The sequence below is a fragment of the Schistocerca americana genome, chromosome 4 (assembly GCF_021461395.2).
Source record: "Schistocerca americana isolate TAMUIC-IGC-003095 chromosome 4, iqSchAmer2.1, whole genome shotgun sequence".
Taxonomy (NCBI): domain Eukaryota; kingdom Metazoa; phylum Arthropoda; class Insecta; order Orthoptera; family Acrididae; genus Schistocerca; species Schistocerca americana.
The window spans coordinates 641367657-641394622 of NC_060122.1; the positions used below are offsets into that span (position 1 = coordinate 641367657).

General features: G+C 42.9%; 1 protein-coding gene across 1 annotated transcript in view; it reads right to left on the minus strand.

The window, feature by feature from the left end:
- Positions 1-26966, minus strand: part of LOC124613668 (kappa-type opioid receptor-like) — a 519922-nt gene that overhangs the window by 11914 nt on the left and 481042 nt on the right. The window contains exon 7 of the mRNA XM_047142385.1: positions 8303-8546. Within this exon, the coding sequence (XP_046998341.1) occupies positions 8303-8546 (244 nt within the window). The remainder of the gene's footprint in view (positions 1-8302; positions 8547-26966) is intronic.

Consider the following 26966-nt stretch of genomic DNA (forward strand, 5'->3'; position numbering starts at 1 on the left):
CAGTGATTCCTTCTTCGCATTCCCTCCTGTGCATTAACACGAAACAGGAGTGGTCTTGTTTACAAACACGGTTATTGAACGGATGCAATGAATTACAGACCATTTTCACTAACGTCCACGTCGCAGAATTGTAGAGCATGTTACAAGCTCGAATATAATGACGTTCATGGAGGAAAGAATTACTTTTTAAACCAATTGGCACCCTTTCAGCCTGCCTTGTTCAAACACTTTGTCTTGCAAATAGCACTTAGATTTCCGAAAGGAGTTTGACTATGTATCATATAGTGGTCTAGTAATCAAAATACTGAAATACTTTTGCCACGGAAATTTTCTTAGTGATACAATCCAGAATGTTACACATGACGGCAGTCGTTCAACAGAAACAAAAGTAACATCGAAAGTGCCGCAAGGAAGCGTAATTGAATCATTAATGTTTTCAATATTCACAAACAGATTAACAGATACGATCAGCAGTGAGCCGTGCGCGGCTTGTGTTCGTGCTGTTGATTGTTTGTCATCTTCTCTTTCAGTACTGCCGCCTCGTTTTCTTATTCTATTTACTGGCTCACTAACTTCCTGCCTTACCCGCCTGAGTGGCAGCAGCAGCACTTATCGATAAGTGCACCATCGTACCACCTCTAAAGCGACCGATAGTATTTCCGGGTCGTCGTGTGTCTGGAGTTCAGTCGGAATGCAGCAGCAGTGAAGTCGGGGACAGAGCGCCGATGAGGCGCGGACAGCCAGTGCTCGCCGACCGCTGGCGAGACACTTGAGCTGTCCGACGGAAGGAGACTGGAGCGGGAACGACCGTTGGTTGGTCGTTCGGTCGTTCGTCTCATCGGGCGACGTGTATTTGGTCCTTTGACCGTTTCCGACCCTAGGCAGTCGGTCGATTTTGGCAGAGCAGCGAGGAAGTCTCTGCGGCGCGTTGTCAGGCCGGAGCCGCTGGCGGCGTGCATGCGTGGTTGGAGCTGTGAGGCGCTTCTTGCGACGGTTACGAAGCTCGTCGCTCACCGATCCTGGCCACGTAACCTACTATCAAGCCTCAACTGCTGTCACATCACTTCGTTTGATCCTGGTTGTCGCTTTCTGGGAGATTACTGCGAGCAACAACGTGTGTGCACTGGAGTTCGCTAGAGTTGCCGCCGTTTTTTCTGTGTGATGTTTAACTTAATTTAATTCATTCCTTCGTTAATAAAGTGTACCAGTGGTATCTTCTGCCTTGTGACCGTTGACGTTCCGGCTACCTGCCCTGGGCGATGACGTAATTTTCGGCAGTGTATTTTCCTCGTCGTGTTGATGCTGTCCATCACAGCGTGTAGTTCCACAGCTGAGGCGTGTTGGTAACTTTGAGCATTTATTCTGACTTGGCTGGATTGGGCACCAGTACCCAGAACAGTGTGCTGTTCACATCTTGTTGTCGTTTGCCGGTCAGGTGGAGTAGAACTGATCTTGTTGGATGGTTCGTCGGCTGGCTTTCGGTTTGGTTGTCTTCGTATTACGAGGCTATCGGTCTGGCTGCCTGCCGCAATTAGTGTTACCTTCCCCGGCTGCCCCTTGGAACCTTCTGAGCCCCGCTCTTTTGGTCTTACATAGTGATTTCCCTTTTAATCTTAAGTATTCTGTGTGGCCCTCAACCGAGTTTTAGCTTATTAGAATTGCGAGGGTTAGGCCCTAGGCTGTACAAAAATTGTTTCTTGTTTGGTATGTCTAGGCCTTAAGCTGTAAATTTGTTTCAAATTTGTATGTGGTCTTCAGCCGAGTTTTCCAGCTTAAATTAAAAATTCGTAACTTCTTTGTTTGGGCTTTAAGCCATGAGATTGTGGTTTCATATGTGGTCTTCAGCCGAATTTTATGTGAAGCCTTTAGCCAATTTTAGTTGAAAATTAGCTCTTCCCTTTAGGCCTTAATTCGTAAAATTGTTTTCTGCATGGTGTGTGGCCTTTAGCCTAGTTTTAATCTCTCTTAAATTAAAAATTCAAAATCCTTGACTTTCCTTTAAGTCATAAGATTGTTTTTCCGTAGTATGAGGCCTTCAGCCGAGTTTTACACGAAATATTTTAAGATAAGGCCTTCAGCCTTTTGAAAGTGACAGCTCTTCTTCCTAGGCCTTAAGCGTTAAATTGTTTTGTTGACATGCGGCCTTCAACCAAGTTTTCAGCCTATGTAGGTTAAACTTTGAAAATCTTTGTCTCGGCCTTAAGCCGTAACACTGTTCTTGATTAATGTGAGGCCTTCAACCGAGTTCTATGGGAAAAATTTAAGCTAAGGCTTTCGGCCTATTTAGATTGAAGATGCAAATGTCTTTTTCTAAAGAAGTGAAACCTCAAGAAGAACTCCTGTACCTCTGTTCCTTTCTTAGGCCTTGTGCCTTGGGTTTTCGATGTGGCCTTCAGCCGATCTAATTTAAATGAAAGGAAGTCTTCCGTTAAAACCTTGAGAGTTTTTGATTCTTGCTTGTGTGATTGTGTGTTTTAACAAATAAAGTTTATATGTAGATTGCAACTGACAGCAACTTAATTTGGCCCCTTTCCACTAAAATAGCCTCATCCGCTCTGTCCGGCTAGCACAGAGATTTAAAGCAGCAAATTAAAATTGATCGTTGACGATGTTGTTGTCTAGAGAAAAGTATCAAAGTTCAACAATCGTAAGGAGAAGCAGAAGGTCAGGAACAAAAATTCCACTTGGTGTAGTGAATGGTAGCCCTCTTTGAATGTAGATAAACGTAATGTAATGTCGGCGAGAAAGACAAAGAACGTGGGATCAGTTACATATTAGTGATGCGTATCTAAACCACGTCACATGGTACAGATAGATGAGAAAATAAATGAAGGGTTAGTTCTTCGAAATTCCGTAATTGTTTGACACTGTGAAGTAGAAGTTTGAAATTTGGCACAAAGATACTTACGATCTTCTTCTGTAATGGTGCTAATGCGTGGCACCCTGCTGTGTTACTGTCAGACTCGCCGACACTTCAGACAGCAAAGTGTCGACACATGCGAAACAACGACACAGCTAAGAAGTTCGTATGAGCTGTAAGGTCGGTTAATAATGTCACATTGACACCAAATTTGATCACAATTCTGCTCAACGCCATCGTGGACGTGTCACATGATGAGAAGGTCGTCACAGCCCCTCCTACGCACCTTTCACCGTTAGTTTTGACGTCTCTGCGTTGGAGGTCAGAACCGCGACACCCATCGTTGCCGGCCGCTGTCGCCGAGCGGTTCTAGGTGCTTCAGTCCGGAACCGTGCTGCTGCTATGGTCGCAGGTTCGAATTCTGCCTGGGGCATGGATGTGTGTGATGTCCATAGGTAAGTTAGGTTTAAGTAGCTGTTGTAAGTCTAGGGGACTGTTGACCTCAGATGTTAAGTCCCAGAGTGCTTAGAGCCATTTGAACCCAGCGTGGAAATGACGCGGTTCTTATAGGTGGCCTAAGAAAATATTTTAGACACACCGCCGCTCAGAATCGACACTAAATGGCTCAGGGTGGCTTAAAGACCTTCAATGAAATCTTACCTTTCTATGGGCCGTTGCTTCCTGCACTTTTCGTAGTTGAAAACGACAGTTCGCAGGGCCATGAGCAACAGGAAGCCGTTCATGACTACGTTTGACACTGCTGACACCTTCTGACGTTTCAGCTCCTCTTTTCTTCAACTTTGTTGAGCACGTTACAAATGTATCAGTAGGACAGTTATACGTCAATTCACTTATAACCATGTGTGGTGCCTGTTCCTTCTGAAATGTCCGAAAGAACAGACACCACGCATTCATAAATTTGATTGGCCTCCATGAGAAATGAATCTACAACCTTCAGTGCGGATGCACATTTACGCTCGACCTCCAGCGAGAATCTAAAATTAACGAGCATGGAGAACTTGGGTATGGACTGCAGACAGTGGTGCTAGGTGGGAATGTGAGCCGGTTGGGGAGCGTGCCGAGATAGCCCAACCATGTGTGACAAACATTGTGTCTATGTGGCACAGTGGTTAATGCAACAGCCTAATAAGCAGATCTCGGGTTTGAGTCACAATCCAGCACACATTTTCACTAGTCACCGGTGGATGCATGAAGTCCCGATGCACCTGATCTCATTAGTTCCTTCCCTTCCCTTTCCTTCCTCTCGTCCTCCAATATACATAATAGATACCAGTTCAGGCTGGCGGCTGCTCTATTGCCTTAAGGTAGGCACAGTCCACTCAAGGGGGTCGAAGGGGTTGACTGGGCCTCAGGAGCTTGAGCAGCGTCAGGCTGATACGCTGCCGAATATCTGCAGATACGTTTCTAAGGTGCTCAACCAACGTACGTGGGTCGCACCGAGAGTGCTGCAGGACTGGGGTGGAGGTGGGGGGTGTCTTAGACGGACCCTTTCCCGTTCTATTCTATGTTTAAGTTGCACATGATCACGCCACAGCAAGGCGGATAGCAAGAGGGCTGTGAAGGCAGAAGTACCCTTTGCTGCTACAGATCACGTTCAAATATGGTTGACTGGTTTTGAACAATCTCCAATGCTTCCAGACTATACACGATAGGAAAAATTGCGGTTATGCTCGTCTCCAAATCGGTGTGATCACTTTCAACATCTACATCTACATCTACATCTGCATTCATACTCCGCAAGCCACCTGACGGTGTGTGGCGGAGGGTACCTTGAGTACATCTATCGGTTCTCCCTTCTATTACAGTCTCGTATGGTTCGTAGAAAGAAAGATTGTCGGTATGCCTCTGTGTGGGCTCTAATCTCTCTGATTTTATCCCCATGGTCTCTTCGCGAGATATACGTAGGAGCGAGCAACATACTGCTTGTCTCCTCGGTGAAGGTATGTTCTCGAAACTTCAACAAAAGCCCGTACCGAGTTACTTAGCGTCTCTCTTGCAGGGTCTTTCACTGGAGTTTATCTATCATCTCCGTAACGCTTTCGCGATTACTGAATTATCCTGTAACGAAGCACGCTGCTCTCCGTTGGATCTTCCCTATCTCTTCTATCAACCCTATCTGGTACGGGTCCCACACTGCTGAGCAGTGGGCGAACAAGTGTACTGTAACCTACTTCCTTTGTTTTCGGACTGCATTTCCTTAGGATTCTTCAAATAAATCTAAGTCTTGCATATGCTTTACCGACGACTAATTTTATATGGTCATTTCGTTTTAAATCACTCCTAATGCCTACTCCCAGATAATTTATGGAATTAACTGCTTCCAGTTGCTGACCTGCTATATTGTAGCTAAATGATAAAGGATCTTTCTTTTTTTTGTATTCGCAGCACATTACACTTGTCTACATTGAGATTCAATTGCCATTCCCTGCACCATGCGTCAATTCGTTGCCGATACTCCTGCATTTCAGTACAATTTTCCATTGTTACAACCTCTCTATATACTACAGCATCATCCGCTAAAAGCCTCAGTGAACTTTCGATGTTATCCACAAGGTCATTTATATATATTGTGAATAGCAACGGTCCTACGACACTCCCCTGCGGCGCACCTGAAATCACTCTTACTTCGGAAGACTTCTCTCCATTGAGAATGAAATGCTGCGTTCTGTTATCTAGAAACTCTTCAATCCAATCACAAAATTGGTCTGATACTCCACATGTTCTTACTCTGTTCATTAAACGACTGTGGGGAACTGTATCAAACGCCTTGCGGAAGTCGAGAAACACGGCATGTGCCTGGGAACCCGTGTCTATGGCCCTCTGAGTCTCGTGGACGAATAGCGCTAGCTGGGATGCAGCCTCCGAATGTTCTTAAGAACAGTTGAAATGTTCGGGAGTGTCATCAATGTCAAATATTGTAAAGAACAGCTTCCTGCTGGTCGTTGCACTGCAAACTGTCGTTTTCAGCCTCGAACTTTGGGGGAATCAACGCCAAGGCAAAGGGGTGGTTCCCTTGACACCATTTATGCCACCTCTTGCGTCCTTTTAGTACCGATTATAAGCGGCGTTGTGCCTGAAATGTTTTCTTTGGCCGCCCACAAAGAAACCCCTTGTTTTGAACGCTGTGTAACGCGTCAGAAGAGAGTGTGAAATGCGGATAAGGGAGGCTTGACGCCCTTTTCATCATGTGACACGTCCACGGTGGTGTTGGACAGAATTATGGTGAAATTTGGTGCGAATGTAACATCATAACCCACCTCACTGCCCACATGAACTTCCGGGCTGTGGCCTTTTTTTCGCATTTGTAGACACCTAGCTGTTTGAAGCGTCGGCGGGCCAGAGGATGACATCACAGGGCGCCACGCGTTGGCACTATTAAAGAGGGAGGTTGTAGGCTCTTTTGTGCCAAATTGCAAACTTATGCGTTTCAATAGGAAGCAATCACACAGGTTCGAAAAATTGCTCCCTTAATTCTGTTCCGCAATGTATGTGTGGGTAATGGACGATCGCGTAACATCGGCGTTAGGGAAGGCAAATGAAAGACAGATTTGTTGTAAGGGTTCTAGACAAGTGCAGTGCATATATAAAGGTAATTACATGCGGTATGCTAGTGCGACCAATGACAGTGTTGTTCCACTGTTTGGATCCATTAAAAGGCACGTATTACATTAGATACTGAACGAATTCAGAGACTCGCCGCTACGATCGTAACCGCCAGTACAGTCTACACGAAAGAGTAACAGAGCTGCTGGGCGAATGTGCTAAAATATCTTACGAAGAAAGATGACTCAGTTCTTGTGAAACCCTGTTGAGCAAATTTAATGAACCTGTGTTTGCAGAAGACACAAATCATCTCGCGTAGATATCACGAGAAGACGAGAGATTAGGAACGGTACAGTGGCATGTATCGTTGTCTTTTGGTCTTCCTCCATACCTTCTTTCATTACAAAACAAAAAATTCCATCAGATTTGACGTGTCCAATCAATAAATCCCATCTCTTAGTCACGTTCTGCCATAAAAATTCTTTTTTCTCCTTTGCGATTCAATACCCGCTCAATAGTTATCCGATCTACCCATCGATTCTTCAGTATCCCAACTTGTCAACAGTTTCTATTCTCTTATCGTCTGAACTGTATGTCGATCAGGTTTCACCTCCGTACAATGCTACACTCCAGACAGATACCTTCAGAAAACAGTCTCTAACATTTAAATATTCGTATGACGTTTACAAGTTTCTCTTCTTCAGAAACTCTTTTCTTGATATTGCCAGTTTGCATTTTATATCCTTTCTACTTCGGCTGTCGTCACAGTCTGGTGCCCCAACAGCAAAGTTCATCAACTACTTTTAGGACCGACATCGCATTTGGAATTTGATTCCTTAAGCACTGACATACGACGACGTTCAGTTACCCTTGTTTTACTTTTATTACTACTGATATAAACTCTTCTCACGACATCATCCATTTCTTTCAAATGCTCTTTTACTTCCTCTGTCTTTTCTAATGTAAGAGCAATATCATCGTCAATTCTCAAGTTTTTAATTTTCTTTCACTAAAGTTCAAGTTTTTTAAAATTATCCTTGGTTTTCAACAGTGTTTTGTCAGTACACAGGTAGAAAAGCGTTGGGGTAGGCTGCAGTCCTACCTCCCTTCCTTCTCGACTACTGCCTCCCTGTCCTGCCCTTCAACTCTTACAACTGCAGAATTATTTCTGTACAAGCTATATATTATCTTTCGCTTCCTGTACTTTTCCCTTTTATCTACAAAATATCAAAAAACGCTCTCCAGTCTTTATCATCAAATTCTTCCGAGATATTTACTCATGCTATAAAATGCCGGTTCGAGAGTAGGTCGTAGGATCAGTATTGACCTTCTTCGTCTTCCTGCAGTTCCCCACAATCCGAATTGATTTCCCTCGAGGTCAGTTTCTACCAGTCTTTCCTTTCATTTATAAAAAATCATTGTCTTTTTTGTGGTCCTGATTATTAGAGTGATAGTTCTTCTATATTTACACTTGTCAACATCTATCTTCTTTGGACTATTACTCTTGCGTGGCTCAATACACGAATGGAATAGAACAGGAAGTTGCTTAATTAGTGCGATTTAGCTTCCGCTGTGCACTACACAGTGGCTTTTCGAGTATGCATCTAGATGGGCACAAAAATAATGTTTTACTGTTGTATGTGTGTATATGTGCGAGCGTGCACATGTGTGTGTGTGGGGGAGAGGGAGAGGGAGAGGGAGAGGGAGAGGGAGAGGGAGAGGGAGAGGGAGAGGGAGAGGGAGAGAGAGAGGGAGAGGGAGAGGGAGAGGGAGAGGGAGAGGGAGAGGGAGAGAGGGAGAGGGAGATAGAGAGGGAGAGAGATGGGGTGGGAGGGAGGGAGGGTGAGTAGGGTTTGCAGCAACTGGCGGACATCATACCTGCTTGCGGTACCTGTAGTGCAGCTGCTGATGCACGGACATGATGCGCGGGTTGGCCATGAGGTGCCGCGCGATGACGCCGTACAGTACTACCAGGATGATGAGCGGAACCAGGAAGAAGACGGCGATGGTCGCCAGGAAGAAGAACGCCGGCCAGAACGAGTCCACCATGGAGAAACACACGGGCACCATAGAGCCGTCGAAGTACTCCTCCGTGCCGTACTCCGCCACCAGGATAACGGGACTGCAAACAGCAAAACAGTGTGAAATTACATTAGCAACCAATCGTTTCATGCAGCAGTGAGGACTCTAACTACCAGCATCTCATTATATGCGACTGTTGTGTCGACGGAGTACTGTGGGACTTGCGAAATGTTATCGGGCAGCAAACCTGAGAATTTTGTTTCGAGAAGGAAACTAGTGTACACTCAACGTCGTCACAAAGCGGTTACATCCTGAGGCGACAACGGTGGTTGGAGCTATAGGAAGTAGTGGTTTTGTTGCCCACCCTCCTATTTGGTGGAATTGAAGATCCCAGTTCATTCAGTCACAGACAGATCAGCACCGACAACATCCATTACATCATAACAAGCAACCTGCCGTCAAATGCACCACTCTTCCCTTTATGACCTTTGGAGCTCTACAGATCTCGACGAAAACGGGAGAATACACATAACTGCCCGGTCCAGAAAAGGGACAAAGAAAATTGTCAGTCAACCTCGTACCGACGTTGTATAGGAAAAATGCTGGAATCATTTGTTTAACAAAGGTTTGAGTGATAGCCGGCATAACGCAACCTCTTCGCTTCTTCTCAGTTTAGGTTTACAATTGTAAATGGTGCAAGTGACCTCACTCTCCTTTGTCAAAAGATATCTTGACAACCTCCTGGAATAATGACAAAACCATAAATATGTTCCTGGATAGCAAAGGCGCATACGGCAGTGCAAACACAGATATTTTGCTGCACAAACTAAGAGCTGTAGGTGCCTCGGAAAAATAGTTTATCGAACAGATTGTATAATTTCGAAAAGAAAGCATTTATCTGGTTCCAGGTTAAAACGGTCGTTCCTTGGGTTCTACGAACTGTCCTCCCACACGAGGGCAGTTTTCAGTCCTTTATTACGTATTGTGTACACCGTGCATCTGGAATTAACTATTGCCTCATCAACTAAAATACTCTAGTATGCGGACCATTTTATTTGTGAAGCCGCGCTGTTCTCCACCGTGTTCCGTGTGAAAAACTGGCTCAGAAGACAAAGCACGATAGTTGTGGCTGGTAAGTCACATCTAGTTGTTGTGAGAGTTTTACTCTCTCTTGCGAAATCAAACTGTACTGTTAGAATGATATTATGTGTTCTCCGTGCTGAGGTAATGTTGCTGAGTGGCCTCTCGCTCGTGTGAGGTGAGGCAATATCTTCCGAATTTGTTCGGCTTTATGCCTGTACGTCTTTTTGATTGGGACACAAGGCGTCAGCATGGCTTGCTTTGGCTTGGTGCTAGCTGAAGAGGAATTTGAGAAAATTTTACATTTGCCCGTAATGCATCTCTGCTGTGCAACATTCCCTTCTTCTGTAAAAAATCCGTTCCGAATTTTTCTTCGCTTGCCTCTAAAGCAATATCTTGAAATTGAAGCTGCATAAGTAACTACAAACTGTACAGTTTTATGTTATTGAAACTTTTGAAAAGCTTATCCACAAAGTTTTTTGGTCTGTTCTCAATTCGATATTTTCTTTCTCCAGCCCTTACTTTCAAATAGTTTACAATCTTACTTCACAGTTCTGTTTTTTTATTTCTGTTTGCTACCGTTTAGCCATTCAACAAGTACTTCATGGATTGGCGATTGAGGTGGATGACTGGTTTCACGCCTCAAGCAAAAGTAGAACACACAAACTGTTAGCAGCACTAGTAGGGGAAATGCTGTAATGATGTTATACTGTTATTTACCTCTATAGTACAGAATATCCTGGAAATTCGTCCTGTGACGTTATTATCTCGTCTAATGAGTGATATGGGATCGTAAAGTGTTGTTCAGTAATGTTAGGTTTGGTGTGAGTAACGCATCAACGGTTTTTCTGGCCAATAAAGCATACTGCAGGCTATGGGTAGTGGATCGCGGTCGTACCTGTGATAGTAGCTGGATGACTAAATTGAGCTTCTGTTATATCACAGGTTGTATCATTTATTAATACACCAATTCCAATGTTCTACTTTGGACATGCTCATGAGTTTTCCATTTTGGTGACAGTTTACAGTTATAATCTCCAGTGTGAAAACTGAATAAATCCAATGTGGTTGTGGGGCTGGCACTTCTATTTAACACTCTGAAACGTTTTGTCTAATAAGAACTCTACCCTACATTTGTCTGAATTGCTCTGGCACCGCAAATCGTGATGCTTTCTCGTATAAATTCTGCTGATGAGGATATAAGCTTCTTTATGTTCGAAGATTAGTAAAACTTGTTGCATTGGTATTTGGATCCACTTGTTCAGCGTTTCCCATTTTATCAGATAATGGCGAATGGAAAATAACTGGTGTCGTACCCATCCTCTTCTCTTCCTGATTAACCCCTGTGGTACTGGTTTGTACTGGATAATTTAGTCTTTGCCAAATTTCTATAAACTTTCTGCAAATTCTGCTACGAACTTGTCCCTAGCTCTAAGCCTGGATTTTATCATATCAGAAGGAAATAGTTTTTTCTGCCACATGCAATCTTCTATGGTGAGACACTGGTACTGGTACAAACATTAGAGCTGTACTTAGAAATTGTGAATGTTAAGTATGTGTTCCAATTATAATGATGGCTGTTGGCTGTTGACATAGTGCCTTAACATTTTGGAAATCATCCTGTGAGCCCTTTCTGTTGATGCATTGGCTTGTGAATGGATAGGAAGTTTTCTTAACTTGTGTATGTGAAGGAACTGCTTCGTTAGATTTCGTATGATATTTGCATCTTGATCTGTTATTATGGTATCTGGTAATCCAAACTTAAGGATCCAACTATTAACTAAGTCTTTTGCTGATGAATTATCTTGTTCGTCCTGGATTGCTACCATTTCAGTGTACTGGGAAAAGCGAACTATTATTTTTAATATGTAATTATTCTCTGCAGAGGCTCCCCTAAATGGTCCTAAGATGTTCAGACGAAGCATTTAAAGTAGTTTTCTAACGTCTCCTTTCCTGTTGAGAAATAATTCCATTCTTTCTACGTGTATAAGCCACAGTGTAGCCCATAAATTTTTTCTGGGTCTTTGACCGCGTTGTCAATATTTAAAACTACCGACGTTTCGGTCACATGCAACAGTGATCGAAACTTCGGTAGTTTTACATATTGACAATGCAGTCAAAAATCCAGGAAAATTTCATTGACTGTGACAGTGGCCACGGAAGCTTACGTTTATATTTGAGCCACAGTATGTCCTTCATTCACGTAAATATTGTCTGAGAACGCATCCCAGAGCACTATTGCTAGCATCACATGAAAGGATGAATTTTTGTTTCCAAGTGTGGAATTGGCGGCACTGGATCTGATGCCATTACTTTTTTCAACATCTCTAATGCTCTTTGGCAGTCTGTTGTCAATTTGAATTATACATTGGTTCACTGGTTCACCAATTCTTGCAAAATCTTTGAATAATTTCCTATAATAATTGCATAGGCGTAGGAAAGACTGAAGTTGTTCAGTTGTTTGTGGGCTTGTGAAGTCACGGACTGCTAAAATTAATCAGGGATCAGTTTTTGCATGTTCTGTACTAATTACGTGGCCAAGGTATTTAAATTTTAGTTGTGCAAAATGCCATTTATACAAGTTGAGTCAGATGTGGTAACCGCAGTCTCTTAAATACTTATCCAAAAGCTTGATGTTTTCTTCCGTATCTCTCTAAAATAAAATTCCGTCTAAGTATACCATACATATTTTGGGGTTCAGTCTGTGAAGTACGCCATACAACCTAGCGCATTTTCAAGTGCAAATGGAATTCTGCGGTACTGGTAGTGGCCCGACGGTATTCTCAAGTAGTTTTCGGTCTATCTTCTGGAGCTGCTTCTAGCTGGTGATGTGCACTTCTTATCGGCCCAGACTGTCCCTTGTCACTGTAGTTTGGGGGATGAAATATTCATCAGTAACGGTTCTGGTGTTCAGGTATCTGTATTCGCAACAGAATCTCTACTTATTAATAGCATCTGGTGATTTATCCGAGACAGCAATGACATTTACCCTCCCCTCCATTTACTATGAACAGGACCCAGTATGTTGTCCTCAACAGTGAGTGTTCATCAGAGACATGGATAATGTAAGAAGTGCCCCAAGGAAGTTTGATATGATCACTGTTATTTTCTGTTTGCGTAACTGGTATGGTGGACAACGTAAGCAGCAGTCTGTGGCTGTTTTTTGATGATGCTGAAGTGTATAGGGAGGTGTCGTTGTTGACTGATTGCAGGAGGGTTCAAGAAGACTTAGACAAAATATGTAATTGGTGTGATGAATGGCAGATAGCTCTTAAATGTAGAGAAATGCAGATGAGTAGGTGAAACAAACCCATAAAGTACCAGTACAGCATTAGTAATGTACTTATTTGACACAGTCACATCAGTTAAATGTCTAGGCGTAACGTTTCAAAGCAATATGAAATTGAATGAGCCTGTACGGCTTGTAGAAGAGAAAGCGAATGGTCGACCTCAGTTTATTTGGAGAACTTTAGGAAAGTGTTGGTGATTTGTAAAGGAGACCACGTATTGGATACTAGTGTGACTTATTGTTGAGTAATGCGTAAGTCTTTGAGATTCACACTAGGTCAGATTAAAGGGAGACACCGAATAAGCTGCTGGATTTGTTACCGGTAGGTTTCAACACCATATAAGTATTACAGAGGTGCTTTCGGAATTAAATGGGAATGACTGGAGAGAAGGTCACTTTCTTTTTGAGGAGCGCTACTGGGAAAATTTGACAATTGCCATTTGACGCTCACGGCAGAACGATTCTGCTGTCACCAATGTACATTCTGCGTAAGGATCACAAAGATAAGACTAGAGAGATTAGTGTTTGTACATAGGTATACAGATTGTCGTTTCTGCTTCGCTCTGTTTGCATGTGGACCAGAAAAGGAAAGTAACTAGTTGTGTTACAGGGTACCCTCCGCTACTCACCATATTGTGGCTTGCGGAGTATATATATATATATAGATACAGATAGACCACTATGTTCTACTATTCCTTCTGCCAATTTCTGGTCATTAAATTCTTACATCAACTGTTGGAGACGCTTGGGTACACTTACAGTTTTCTATTGACTGAAGCATTGCTACCTGTGATTCTATGATGTTTTGCAACAGGCGCTGCTAGGAAATAGTCTAATATCTGATGATCAACATACCAGATTGCAAAGGAGATCGTTTGACACGGTCACTGCATTCCGTGATTTATCGTGTCACTCCTTCTGCTATCCTAACCATTGACGAGACACTAGTTTCCGAAGCAGATGCCCATTCCGAGTGTATCTGCCAAATAAGCTGGACAAATATGAGCTAAAGATAATTTCATATTATTTAATGAAATTATGTGAACCTATGTGTGGAACCAACGGCAACATTACGATGGACAACTGTTTTCCTTCATGGGAAGTAGTCAACAAACTGGCAGACAAAAAGTTGACAATGTTTGGCGCCTTACGCAATAACAAACCAGAAATCCCGTAATCCCTGCATCAAACCAATAATAGGCCAGTTTTTTTCGCCTGTATCCATTTACAGGAGAAAAAAAATGTTGGAGTCATACGTTCTAAAGGAAAATAAAAGCATTATTAGTTTGTCAGCGATGCATGACATATAGATGAGAGGGCAAAGAAATCGACCGTAGTATCCTTCTACAATGATCCAATAGGAGGAGTCGATGTACTAGATTTACTATGCTTAATAAAACGGCTACACAAAGAACCAGGCGCTGGCCAATGCGATACATTTATGGGCTTTTAAACGCTCAGGAATAAAGGCCTGTGTCTCGTATAAGAGAATTGGCGGCACAAACAGCCGAAGCATATTTCTCAGATCAATAAATTTTGGAACTGCCGAAGCAGAATTGAAAGACAGACTCACGGCAAAAATCTACCCAAAGAGCTTCACAAAACCATGGAACTGATTGTGACACATTTTGGGAGCGATATTCCAAGGTCAACAGTACACCCAGAAAAGGTCTCAAGAACAAGTTGACGATGCTTCCTTTGCAGTCAAAAAGAAGACCAGAAAAGTTTCTTTGAATGCTGTGTCTGTTCGAAACTAGTGTGCGAAGACCATCGGAAAAATATTTGACGGCGCTGCCATTACAGTTTAGTTTCAAAATGTTTTATATATTCAAAATTTCATCACATTTTGAAATTAATTTATAAGATCTGTATTTCCTTTTACATGAGGTATTAATTTTTCGTAGTTGTTATCTGTATATTTTTTTACCAATTTACATATTATTTGCGATGTTATACTAACCATTCCTTCACTGATTCTTAGAGTTTATGATATATTCTATTGTGTTTTGCAATGTTATAACAAATAGGGTAACTGAATACAACAGGTAAGTCCAATCTCATGTTTCTATATATGGGAACTCTGATTGCTTTTGTCATGATGTAAAACGTAAACAATAGTTTGTAAAAAATTTTGCGTATCATTTTTTTATTACTTTATATTACTCTAGAACTTCTTTTATTAACAGAGATAACTTAGAAATGCGTGGGGTAAATTTTTACTCTATCTTGTTATTTACGTCTCGGGATTTGCAACTTGTTACTATAGGGTTAATAACATTTATTTGTAAAAAGTTGTTATGGGGCTGGTGATAACATAGTCAATAAGTGAGACAGACGCAAGCTATTTCCGTGGAAAGAAGAGATGAGTGCATAAAAGTGGCGTTGCCATCTTTCTCGAGCACACGGTCGAGGTTAGATTTGAAGAGGTAAGACCTATGCTGGTTTGTGTGGTGATGCAACCACACAGTTTTCAGTGATATAAATTTTTCACGTTATCAGTTGTGACTCTCTCAAATATTTCGCTTCAGTTGACTGGGATCTTAGAGATTTCTGCGGCGATCAGGGGTCTTGGTTTATTTTCACCAGTTGTTCAGCAGAGCTGGTGTTTTTGTGAATTAAGATTATTTGGACTTGAAATTAGTTCTACTGAGTCTTAATTTTAACTCAGGCTGGCAATGGGGACTTTGAATAGCTTCTGTTATTGATCGGCACTTACAAGGGAACCTCTCCATCGCACCCCCCTCAGATGTAGTTAAAAGTCGGCACAGTGAATAGGCCTTGAAAAACTGAACACAGATCAATCGAGAAAATAGGAAGAAGTTGTGTGGAACTATGGAAAAAAATAAGAAAAATATACAAACTGCGTAGTCCATTCGCAACATATGCAACATCAAGGATAATGCGAGGTCAGGAGCGCCGTGGTCCCGTGGTTAGCGTGAGCAGCTGCGGAACGAGAGGTCCTTGGTTCAAGTCTTCCCTCGAGTGGAAAGTTTACTTTCTTTATTTTCGCAAAGTTATGATCTGTCCGTTCGTTCATTGACGTCACTGTTCACTGTAATAAGTTTAGTGTCTGTGTTTTGCGACCGCACCGCAAAACCGTACGATTAGTAGACGAAAGGACGTGCCTCTCCAATGGAAACCGAAAACATTTGATCGCAAGGTCATAGGTCGACCGATTCCTCCTCAGGAAAACACGTCTGATATATTCTACACGACACTGGTGACGGCATGTGCGTCACATGACAGGAATATGTTGTCGACCCACCAAACTTGTACACTTGGTGAATGGGTAAAAAGATTCTTCTTCCTTGCCCGATTTAGGTTTTCTTGTGGATGTGATAATCACTCCGAAAAAAGTGATGAAAACATAAGAGTTTGTCACATAAACTGCAACAAATAAATGCAACAGTTTCACAGTCGCACAGTTTTCCCTGTGCTCTGTCAAAACATATGTTTTTAACGTTTTCAAATTTTTCCGCGTGCACACCGTCAAATCCTGCGTATGTCCAAGCATATCTGAACATGTCTTGGAATTTTTGAGAGCGAAGTTGATTGTGTGAGTGCCTGAACTTTGATAATTGTCTGAAAATAAAAGTTTTCACTCTAAGGAAGACTTGAACCAAGGACCACTCGTTCCGCAGCTGCTCACTCTAACCGCGGGACCACGGCGCTCCTGAGCTCACCTTATCCTTGATGTTGCCTATCATGCGCATGGACTACTCGGTTTGTATATTTTGCTTATTTTTTTCATAGTTCCACACAACTTCTTTCTGTTTTCTCGATTGATCTGTGTTCAGTTTTTCAAGGCCTATCCACTATGCCAACTTCTAACTAAATCTGAGGGGGGTGCGATGGGGAGGTTCCCGTGTTAGAATCAATGGATCATGTGTCAGACTTCTACTTATTTGTGTTAATGTGAGTTTATCTTTAGTTAATTTTAGCTGTGGGCGCTACCTGTTTTTTCCAGCTAATTATCTATTTATTTTATGAAGTGTGTTTGCTCACCACTATATTGGGGGAGGGGGGGGGTTGCTCGAGCTGATTTAAAAACACTTAATCGGTGTGCAGCTTATCACCAGCCTATGTATTATTGCCAAAATTTAACGAACAGTAAATTTCATTTGTTAAAATTAAATATATACTGCTGGTACATTAGTTAAATCGAATTCTCCGACGATCAGCCTAACATTATTTATCTGATTAATACATCGGAGGCCATTTCATTATTTTATTTTAATTTTAAAAGGTGATCAGTACCAGGTAAAGAATCTGTCATCCCCATAGCAGACATAAGAAGCCGCATTCAGTCTCCAGACAAGTTCTGCGTTTTGGGGTTCAGTCAGGATTTAGTTTGCTAGGCAGCTAGACTCGAACGTTAGGCTTAGGTGTAAATCACAAGTGTGGAGTTAGAGTTGTCAGCTCGTTCGTTTTCGTCGTCGACGACGTTTCCCTCTCTGGTACAACAGCAGTTAGGTCTTCATGGCAACGCAACATATTTTACCCGTGGCGCAGCCTGTCACAGCAACGGCCATGCGACTGTCGCCATGACACCGGTCTAGCGCGTAGCACACTATACCACGAAGGTCCCTCTCCAGTGTTCGCACTATGACACGCAGTAATTGGTTGTGGCCAATATACAGCGGCAGTACACATGACGAGAGTGCAGGTTCCAATGCACCACAAAACCAGCATGTGACGCACACACCCAGTGCCTCCACATCACCAGCAGTCACAGGTAAGAGTTAAGTGTGAGCAGCATTCGCAGTTGTACTAACTTTGTAGTTGCAACTTGCTAGCCACTGTTTACAGCATCAATGAATCGCCAAGTGAATGTTGGTCCGATGAAATAGGCAGCAATGTGGAAAGTCAAGGTGGACCTGCCGAAGAAGGGACTCAGCTGTTCGGAACAGGTAGTTTTCAGCAGTATATGTTATTAGATATACAAGAACACAGAGCATTACATGAAATAAAGTGACGAAAAGAGAATTTAAAGATTCAAATCAAGAGAGTAGATAAAATGAAAAGTAAAAATGTGCGAATTAACAGGAAACAGAGGCGATTAGGTCGCAAGTTTGCGATATGGAAAAGAAACTGGCCGACTGAATTAATGCAGAGGAGAATGATTTGGAGGGGAGGTTAGGTGTTGTGTGGACTGAGTGCCATAATAGGACAAATGCGCAGAGCCTGAACTGAAATCGAAGTGCGATAGAAGAGTAAGAAATGGTTCAGTGTCACACGGAAGTCAGAGCACAGCTGCATGCAGTGAAACCAGAGACGAGACGTCTGCACACTGCTGTGATTAAGGAGGCGAGATTAGAGCAGGAGGGTTTTCAGCAATGCCGGCCGGGGTGGTCGAGCGGTTCTCGGCGCTACAGTCTGGAACCGCGAGACCGCTACGGTCGCAGGTTCGAATCCTGCATCGGGCATGGATGTGTGTGATGTCCTTAGGTTAGTTAGGTTTAAGTAGTTCTAAGTTCTAGGGGACTGATGACCTGAGAAGTTAAGTCCCATAGTTTTCAGAGCCATTTGAAACTCTTTTTTTCAGCAATGAATGCCATGCTAAGTAAATTTGTAAAGACTGAGGAGGGGGTAATGGCTACTCATCTCATGGCACGCCAAAAATTAAATCAATGTAGTGGAAAAAAAGCAAGTACCATGTGTTAGAATTTTTTGTATCGTGCAAAGAGTTTTTTTATCGATGGTATCATCATCATCATCATCATCATCATTTAAGACTGATTATGCCTTTCAGCGTTCAGTCTGGAGCATAGCCCCCCCTTATACAGTTCCTCCATGATCCCCTATTCAGTGCTAACATTGGTGCCTCTTCTGGTGTTAAACCTATTACTTCAAAATCATTCTTAACCGAATCCAGGTACCTTCTCCTCGGTCTGCCCCGACTCCTCCTACCCTCTGCTGCTGAATCCATGAGTCTCTTGGGTAACCTTGCTTCTCCCATGCGTGTAACATGACCCCACCATCTAAGCCTGTTCGCCCTGACTGCTACATCTATAGAGTTCATTCCCAGTTTTTCTTTGATTTCCTCATTGTGGACACCCTCCTGCCATTGTTCCCATCTACTAGTACCTGCAATCATCCTAGCTACTTTCATATCCGTAACCTCAACCTTGTTGATAAGGTAACCTGACTCCACCCAGCTTTCGCTCCCATACAAAAAGTTGGTCGAAAGATTGAACGGTGCACAGATAACTTAGTCTTGGTACTGACTTCCTTCTTGCAGAAGAGAGTAGATCGTAGCTGAGCGCTCACTGCATTAGCTTTGCTACACCTCGTTTCCAGTTCCTTCACTATGTTGCCATCCTGTGAGAATATGCATCCTAAGTACTTGAAACCGTCCACCTGTTCTAACTTTGTTCCTCCTATTTGGCACTCAATCCGTTTATATTTCTTCCCCACTAACATTAGTTTCGTTTTGGAGATGCTAATCTTCATACCATAGTCCTTACATTTCTGATCTAGCTCTGAAATATTACTTTGCAAACTTTCAATCGAATCTGCCATCACAACTAAGTCATCCGCATATGCAAGACTGCTTATTTTGTGTTCACATATCTTAATCTCACCCAGCCAGTCTATTGTTTTCAACATATGATCCATAAATAATATGAACAACAGTGGAGACAGGTTGCAGCCTTGTCTCACCCCTGAAACTACTCTGAACCATGAACTCAATTTACCGTCAACTCTAACTGCTGCCTGACTATCCATGTAAAGACCTTTAATTGCTTGCAAAAGTTTGCCTCCTATTCCATAATCTTGTAGAACAGACAATAACTTCCTCCTAGGATCCCGGTCATATGCCTTTTCTAGATCTATAAAGCATAGACACAATTCCCTGTTCCACTCATAACACTTCTCCATTATTTGCCGTAAGCTAAAGATCTGGTCCTGACAGCCTCTAAGAGGCCTAAACCCACACTGATTTTCATCCAATTGGTCCTCAACTAATACTCGCACTTTCCTTTCAACAATACCTGAGAAGATTTTACCCACAACGCTGATTAAAGAGATACCTCTGTAGTTGTTACAATCTTTTCTGTTTCCATGTTTAAAGATTGGTGTGATTACTGCTTTTGTCCAGTCTGGTGGAACCTGTCCCGACTCCCAGGCCATTTCAATTATCCTGTGTAGCCATTTAAGACCTGACATTCCACTGTATTTGATGAGTTCCGACTTCATTTCATCCACACCAGCCGCTTTATTGCACTGCAATCTATTGACCATTTTTTCCACTTCCTCAAATGTGATCCTATTTCCATCATCATTCCTATCCCATTCTACCTCGAAATCTGCAACATTACTGATCGGATTTTCACCTACATTGAGCAACCCTTCAAAATATTCCCTCCATCTGCCCAAGGCATCCACAGGATTCACCAGCAGTTTTCCTGACCTGTCCAAAATACTTGTCATTTCCTTCTTACCTCCCTTTCGAAGACTGCTAATTACACTCCAGAATGGTTTTCCAGCAGCTTGACCTATAGTCTCTCCATCTGCCCAAGGCATCCACAGGATTCACCAGCAGTTTTCCTGACCTGTCCAAAATACTTGTCATTTCCTTCTTACCTCCCTTTCGAAGACTGCTAATTACACTCCAGAATGGTTTTCCAGCAGCTTGACCTATAGTCTCTCCATCTGCCCAAGGCATCCACAGGATTCACCAGCAGTTTTCCTGACCTGTCCAAAATACTTGTCATTTCCTTCTTACCTCCCTTTCGAAGACTGCTAATTACACTCCAGAATGGTTTTCCAGCAGCTTGACCTATAGTCTCTCCATCTGCCCAAGGTATCCACAGGATTCACCAGCAGTTTTCCTGACCTGTCCAAAATACTTGTCATTTCCTTCTTACCTCCCTTTCGAAGACTGCTAATTACACTCCAGAATGGTTTTCCAGCAGCTTGACCTATAGTCTCTCCATCTGCCCAAGGCATCCACAGGATTCACCAGCAGTTTTCCTGACCTGTCCAAAATACTTGTCATTTCCTTCTTACCTCCCTTTCGAAGACTGCTAATTACACTCCAGAATGGTTTTCCAGCAGCTTGACCTATAGTCTCTCCATCTGCCCAAGGCATCCACAGGATTCACCAGCAGTTTTCCTGACCTGTCCAAAATACTTGTCATTTCCTTCTTACCTCCCTTTCGAAGACTGCTAATTACACTCCAGAATGGTTTTCCAGCAGCTTGACCTATAGTCTCTCCATCTGCCCAAGGCATCCACAGGATTCACCAGCAGTTTTCCTGACCTGTCCAAAATACTTGTCATTTCCTTCTTACCTCCCTTTCGAAGACTGCTAATTACACTCCAGAATGGTTTTCCAGCAGCTTGACCCATAGTCTCCAACCTGTTTCCAAAGTCTTCCGACGATTTCTTCTTGGATGCTGCAATTATCTGTTTGGCTTTGTTTCTTTCTTCAACATAACTTTCTCTGTCTACCTGGGTTCTGGTATGTAGCCATTTTTTATACGCCTTCTTTTTCCTTTTACAGGCTGCCTTGACTGTATCATTCCACCAAGCTGTTTGCTTCATCCTACTTTTACACACTACTGTTCCAAGACATTCTTTAGCCACTTCTAGTACTGTGTCCCTGTACCTTGTCCATTCCTTTTCCAATGACTGTAATTGACTACACTCAACTAACTGGTACCTTTCTGAGATCGCTGTTATGTACTTGTGCCTGATTTCCTTATCCTGAAGTTTCTCCACTCTTATCCTCCTACATATGGACCTGACCTCCTGCACTTTCGGCCTCACAATCCCAATTTCACTGCAGATTAAATAATGATCAGTGTCATCAAAGAATCCCCTGAATACATGTGCGTCCCTCACAGCCTTCCTGAATTCCTGATCTGTTATTATATAGTCAATGACAGATCTGGTTCCCCTGCCTTCCCAAGTATACCGGTGAATGTTCTTACGTTTAAAAAAGCAGTTTGTGATTACTAAGCCCATACTGGCACAGAAATCCAAGAGTTGTTTCCCGTTCCTGTTGGCCTCCATATCCTCTCCAAATTTACCCATAACCTTTTCATACCCTTCTGTTCGATTTCCAATCCTGGCGTTAAAATCACCCATGAGCAAAACACTGTCCTTGTCCTTTACTCTAACAACTACATCACTGAGTGCCTCATACAAACTATCCATCTTATCTTGATCTGTCTCTTCACAATGCGAATATACTGACACAATCCTAATTTTCTTGCTAGACACTGTCAAATCTATCCACATCAGTCGTTCGTTTACATACCTTATTGCAACTACGTTGGGTTCCATTTCTTTCCTGATGTAAAGCCCTACACCCCATTGTGCTATTCCTGCTTTGACTCCTGACAGGTAGACCTTGTATTCTCCCACTACCTCTTCTTTCTCACCCCTTACCCGAATGTCACTAACAGCTAAAACGTCCAGCCCCATCTTACTTGCAGCCTCTGCCAGCTCTACCTTCTTCCCAGAGTAGCCCCCATTGATATTAATAGCTCCCCATCTGATTACCATTTGTTTGCCAAGTCGTATCTTAGGAGTCCCTGGTTTGTCAGTTAGAGGTGGGACTCCGTCACCTCCAAAGGTCCGAGGCATTTTGCCCTGGTTGTTGCCAGCATCATATTTAAAGTACCAGGGAAGCAGGTTGCTAGCCTTACTTGCCCCGAGTCCCATTAGGTTTTACCCCTAACGGCCGAGGGACTAACCGGTGGATTTGGTAGTCTTTGCCGTATGAGCACAAAGGTGACCACGACTCAGAATATGTCCGAGATGCCCAGCCTTATTCCAAAGTAACTGGAATCCCGATTGTCGGGACCACTTACTTGGCCACTCATACGTTCCCCGTGGTTCATGAACTAGGACATGACTACAGGAACCCACACCATGAACCACCCACACCATCTCTGACGAGGCAAAAATTAAATTTGTTTAGCGGCAGCTCGGTGGCGGCGCACTGATGTAGGTGAATCAGGTCACAGCAGCGTTTTGTGATTACTTCACATTTAAGGTGCTCTTGCTCAGCAATCACTTCGTGGGGGAGGGGGTGGGGGGGAAGTAGATGCCACTCCAATAAACCTTCTGAACTGTTTGTATTATAATAAATATAAAATCACTATGCGCCAGTTTTGCAACTCTGAACTGCAAAAACTAGTGCATTTAGACAAACTGTTGGGTACGTTTACAGAGATTTTCACTCTAAATACCCGCCTCTCAGACTATTACCAGTGGGATTTGGTCCATAGCTGCACGGCGAGAATGGATAGTTTCCTGGAGCATATGAGAAGAACGGACGATACTATGTTTTGCCCTAATAGGGAAATGATAACCTAAGAAATTACAGGAACAATCCGAGAGAATGAGCTGGCAGGAAGTGGTGAACGCAACTTGGGGACGTTTCTAGAAGTATGTAAATAATTTTCAGCATAATTCCCATAATTACGCAAATTGACTGAACGGGGATAGAGAAGATAATAATAGGCAAGGGGCAGTGGGTAGCAGAATGACAAACAGCAGATGCAGCACCAGCGAAACTAGGTTTTACACCAGCTGTCGTCAATGAAGAGAGTACTCGGTATCATGAAAGTAAGACCGGAAATTGAATTTCGAGAAGGTGTAACGACAGTCGTGATACACACTGAAGAGTCAAAGAACTGGTAAACCAGATTAATATCGTATAGGGCCCCCGCGAGCACTCATAAATGCCGCAACACGACGTTGCGTGGACTCGAATAATGTCTGAAGCAGTGCTAAAGGGAACTGACACCATGAATCCAACAGGGCTGTCCATAAATCCGTAAGAGTACGAGGAAGTGGAGATCTCTTCTGAACAGCACGTTGTAAGGCATCCTAGACATGCTCAGTAATGTTCGGTAGTGTTTAATCTCAGAAGAGAGTTCCTGGAGCCACTCTGCAGCAATTCTGGGCGTTTGGCTTGTCGCATTGTCCTGCTGGAATTGCCCAAGTCCGTTGAAGTGCGCAATGAACATGAATGGATGCAGGTGATCAGACGGGATGCTTACGTACGTGACACCTGTGAGAGTCGTATCCAGACGTTTTAGGGGTCCCATATCACTCCCACTGCACTCGCACCACACCATTACAGAGCGTCCACCAGATTGAACAGACCCCTGCTGACAAGCTGGGTCCATAGATTCATGAGGTTATCACCATTCCCGTACACGTCCGTCCGCTTGATACAATTTGAAACGAGACTCGTCCGATCAGGCAACATGTTTCCAGTCATCAACAGTCCAATGTCGGTGTTGACGAGCCCAGGCGAGGCGTAAAGCTTTGTGTCGTGCAGTCATCGAGGGTACACGAGTGGGCCTTCGGCTCCGAAAGCCCAGATCGGTGATGTTTCGTTGAATGGTCCGCACGCCGTCACTTTTTGATGGCCCAGCAGTGAAATCTGCAACAATTTAGGTTGTACTTCCGTCACGTTGAACGATTCTCTTCAGTCGTCGTTGCTCCCGTTCTTGCAGGACCTTCTTGCGGCCGCTGCGATGTCGGAAATTTGATGTTTTACCACATTCCCGATATTCACGGTACACTCTTGAAATGGTCGTGCGAGAAAATCCCCACTTCATCGCTACTTCGGAGGTGATGTGTCACATCGTCAGTGCGTCGACTATAACACCACTTCCAAAGTCACTTAAATCTTGATGACCTGCCATTGTAGCAGCAGTAAGCGATCTAACAAGTGCGCCGGACACTTGTCTCATGTAGGCGTTGCCGACCGCAGCGCCTTATTCTGCCTGTTTATATTTCTTTGTATTTGGATACGTATATGGGATTAACAAGAAAGCATTGTTGATGATGAAGAGTAATTCGGTGTCATTAATTTGTATTCTTATTTTCTCCGTAGAGAGGAGTGGGAATTTCAACCGAGAGATTACTTTGGGCAGACCGGTTCGGACATTAGGTTGTTACCACAAAACTGAGCACCTGATAAATTTAAACTCAGTGGCGGATACATATGGGTTGCACGTGCGCGCCCCTTGCTGGGCCGTCCGCATTGCCACCAGCACCGCCCCAGCCAGTTAGCCCGCACGCTATTCGTTCGTGTCTTTCGTCAGTCGACTCCACTGAATCGAGTTATCGAGTTGTAGCACGCGCGTCCTCGTCATCGTATTTTATACGTTACTGTCTGGCACATAGGTAGTTAACACATACCTAAGAGAGAAGTCACGAATATTCTATTGTTTTCTTATACAGAGAAACTTAAATACGTAGCGTTATAAATACGGACTATTCGCCGAATAGGTAGCTAGTTTACTTTCAGAAGCAGAAATATTAAGCATGATGAATTTTATTCCTACGCTGGACCATGTTACGTCTGGCATGAGAAAACGTTTTGCTGAAGAAAATATTTATCATTTAAAATTCAACTTACTTTTGCCCTCACAACTACTGAAACATGTCGGTAATAATCTGGCACATAAATCAATGCTTAACTGAACTACCGTTCTTTGAAGAAGAACCACTCTTTGTGATTAAATAGAGGCTAATGGGAGAGATCTTTCAATACAAGCAAACGAGCATAAACGCCCCTAATGATCGTGATTCTGTTATACAAGCGTTATCTGCTTGTCCTAGATCTGACAATACTACTTTGCACACGCTGTGCAAAATATTTTCTTGTCTACATGCATGTATTGCTAAAGTAGAAAGAAGTTTTTCATCTTCGCGGCGTACAAAGACATAGCTGAGGTCGACAATGAGGATGGACTTAACGGCTTAGCTCTGTTGAACACTCACCCTGACACTGACATTGACGATGTAATTAACCAATTTGCCAGGAAGGATAGGCGTATCGAATTCATCATTTAAGGAAGAGAACCACAATTGTAACATTTTATGTCATGAGATGGCATTGTCTTGTATATGTGTATAATCAGTTTAAATAAAACTTTCTTAAACGTTCCATGTGCTTGATTATTTTTTATCACGTTAAAAGTAAAGGTAGCTCAAGATATCTTTAGCGCCCGCTTCTTGAGGCTTTTCTGTATCCGCCACTGTTTAAAGCAGACAGGAAACTGTGAAGCATAGGCGAATACCAGCCAGAATTTCGTGCAGCTTACAACATACTTGGTAAAGATAACGAAGTTGTATTATGTAGTTGTCGTTGATGTGACAGTAGACTGGTCGACTGCGGAAGTCACATGAGTAGTTTCTCTGTCATTTTTCGGTTGTGTGAGCATGAAGAATATGTTTATGCACTTAGACATCAACTAGAAGATTGTGATGGCTACTGAGAGTTACAGTAGAGGGTAGACTAACTAAAACTGCAGTGATTTTCAAGGTACACGTTTTGAGTCACTTATGTACACTGAACTTTTGCATTGTAACATATAGTATTTAGATCGAAACTGACTTTCTGTTCAAATACGGAGGTGGCTTGAATTACCAGCACGGATTTACTGAGTAAACGCAGGCGCCAACCCCTAACGCGTCAAATTAAAGGTTCGCAAACTGGTTAAAAGCTGGCTGATATTAGGGACAGTCGACAAAGCAAAACTGTTCGCACGGAAAGTGGTACAATCTCGACGTGAAGAGCCACGGCAAAATTTTTGGCATTTTATTTCAAGGTGACGGAATGGATTGCGGGCACACTAATAAAGATACCTTTCTTACATTTGGTCGAATTACTCCTTGGGTACGTACGCAAGGAGTAAAACGATATTTTTTATATTAATTTGTTCATTAGTTATTGCAAAGAATGTGACCAAAAACACTATAAACCTACATCTTTGTTTCAAACACCCGCTGCTTTGTTATTTATTCAGATTTCAAAAAAAAGTGTGCTAATATTCCATGCGCAGTATCCTATAGATTAAACAAAATTTGGTTTTCTGGTATGAGGTGAGATTTGTTGACTGCAGGACGTCTAATTTTGGACCGAGGAATTTTAACACCTCGGATGGGGGCCTTAATGACGATTGACCGTGCAGAAATCAGAAAATACTGTCCAAGAATTAGTAAATAAAGGGCAGAAACGTTTTCGGTGATTTCTTCATTATTTTTTCAAAATAAATCTTAGAAGGATATTTCTTACAGGCTGACTGTTGAGAATGGACCATTCATCCTTTGTGCGGTTAGGTGGAATGGATTTTATGGGTTTGTTTAACCTGTGACGGTTTAAAGTGTTAA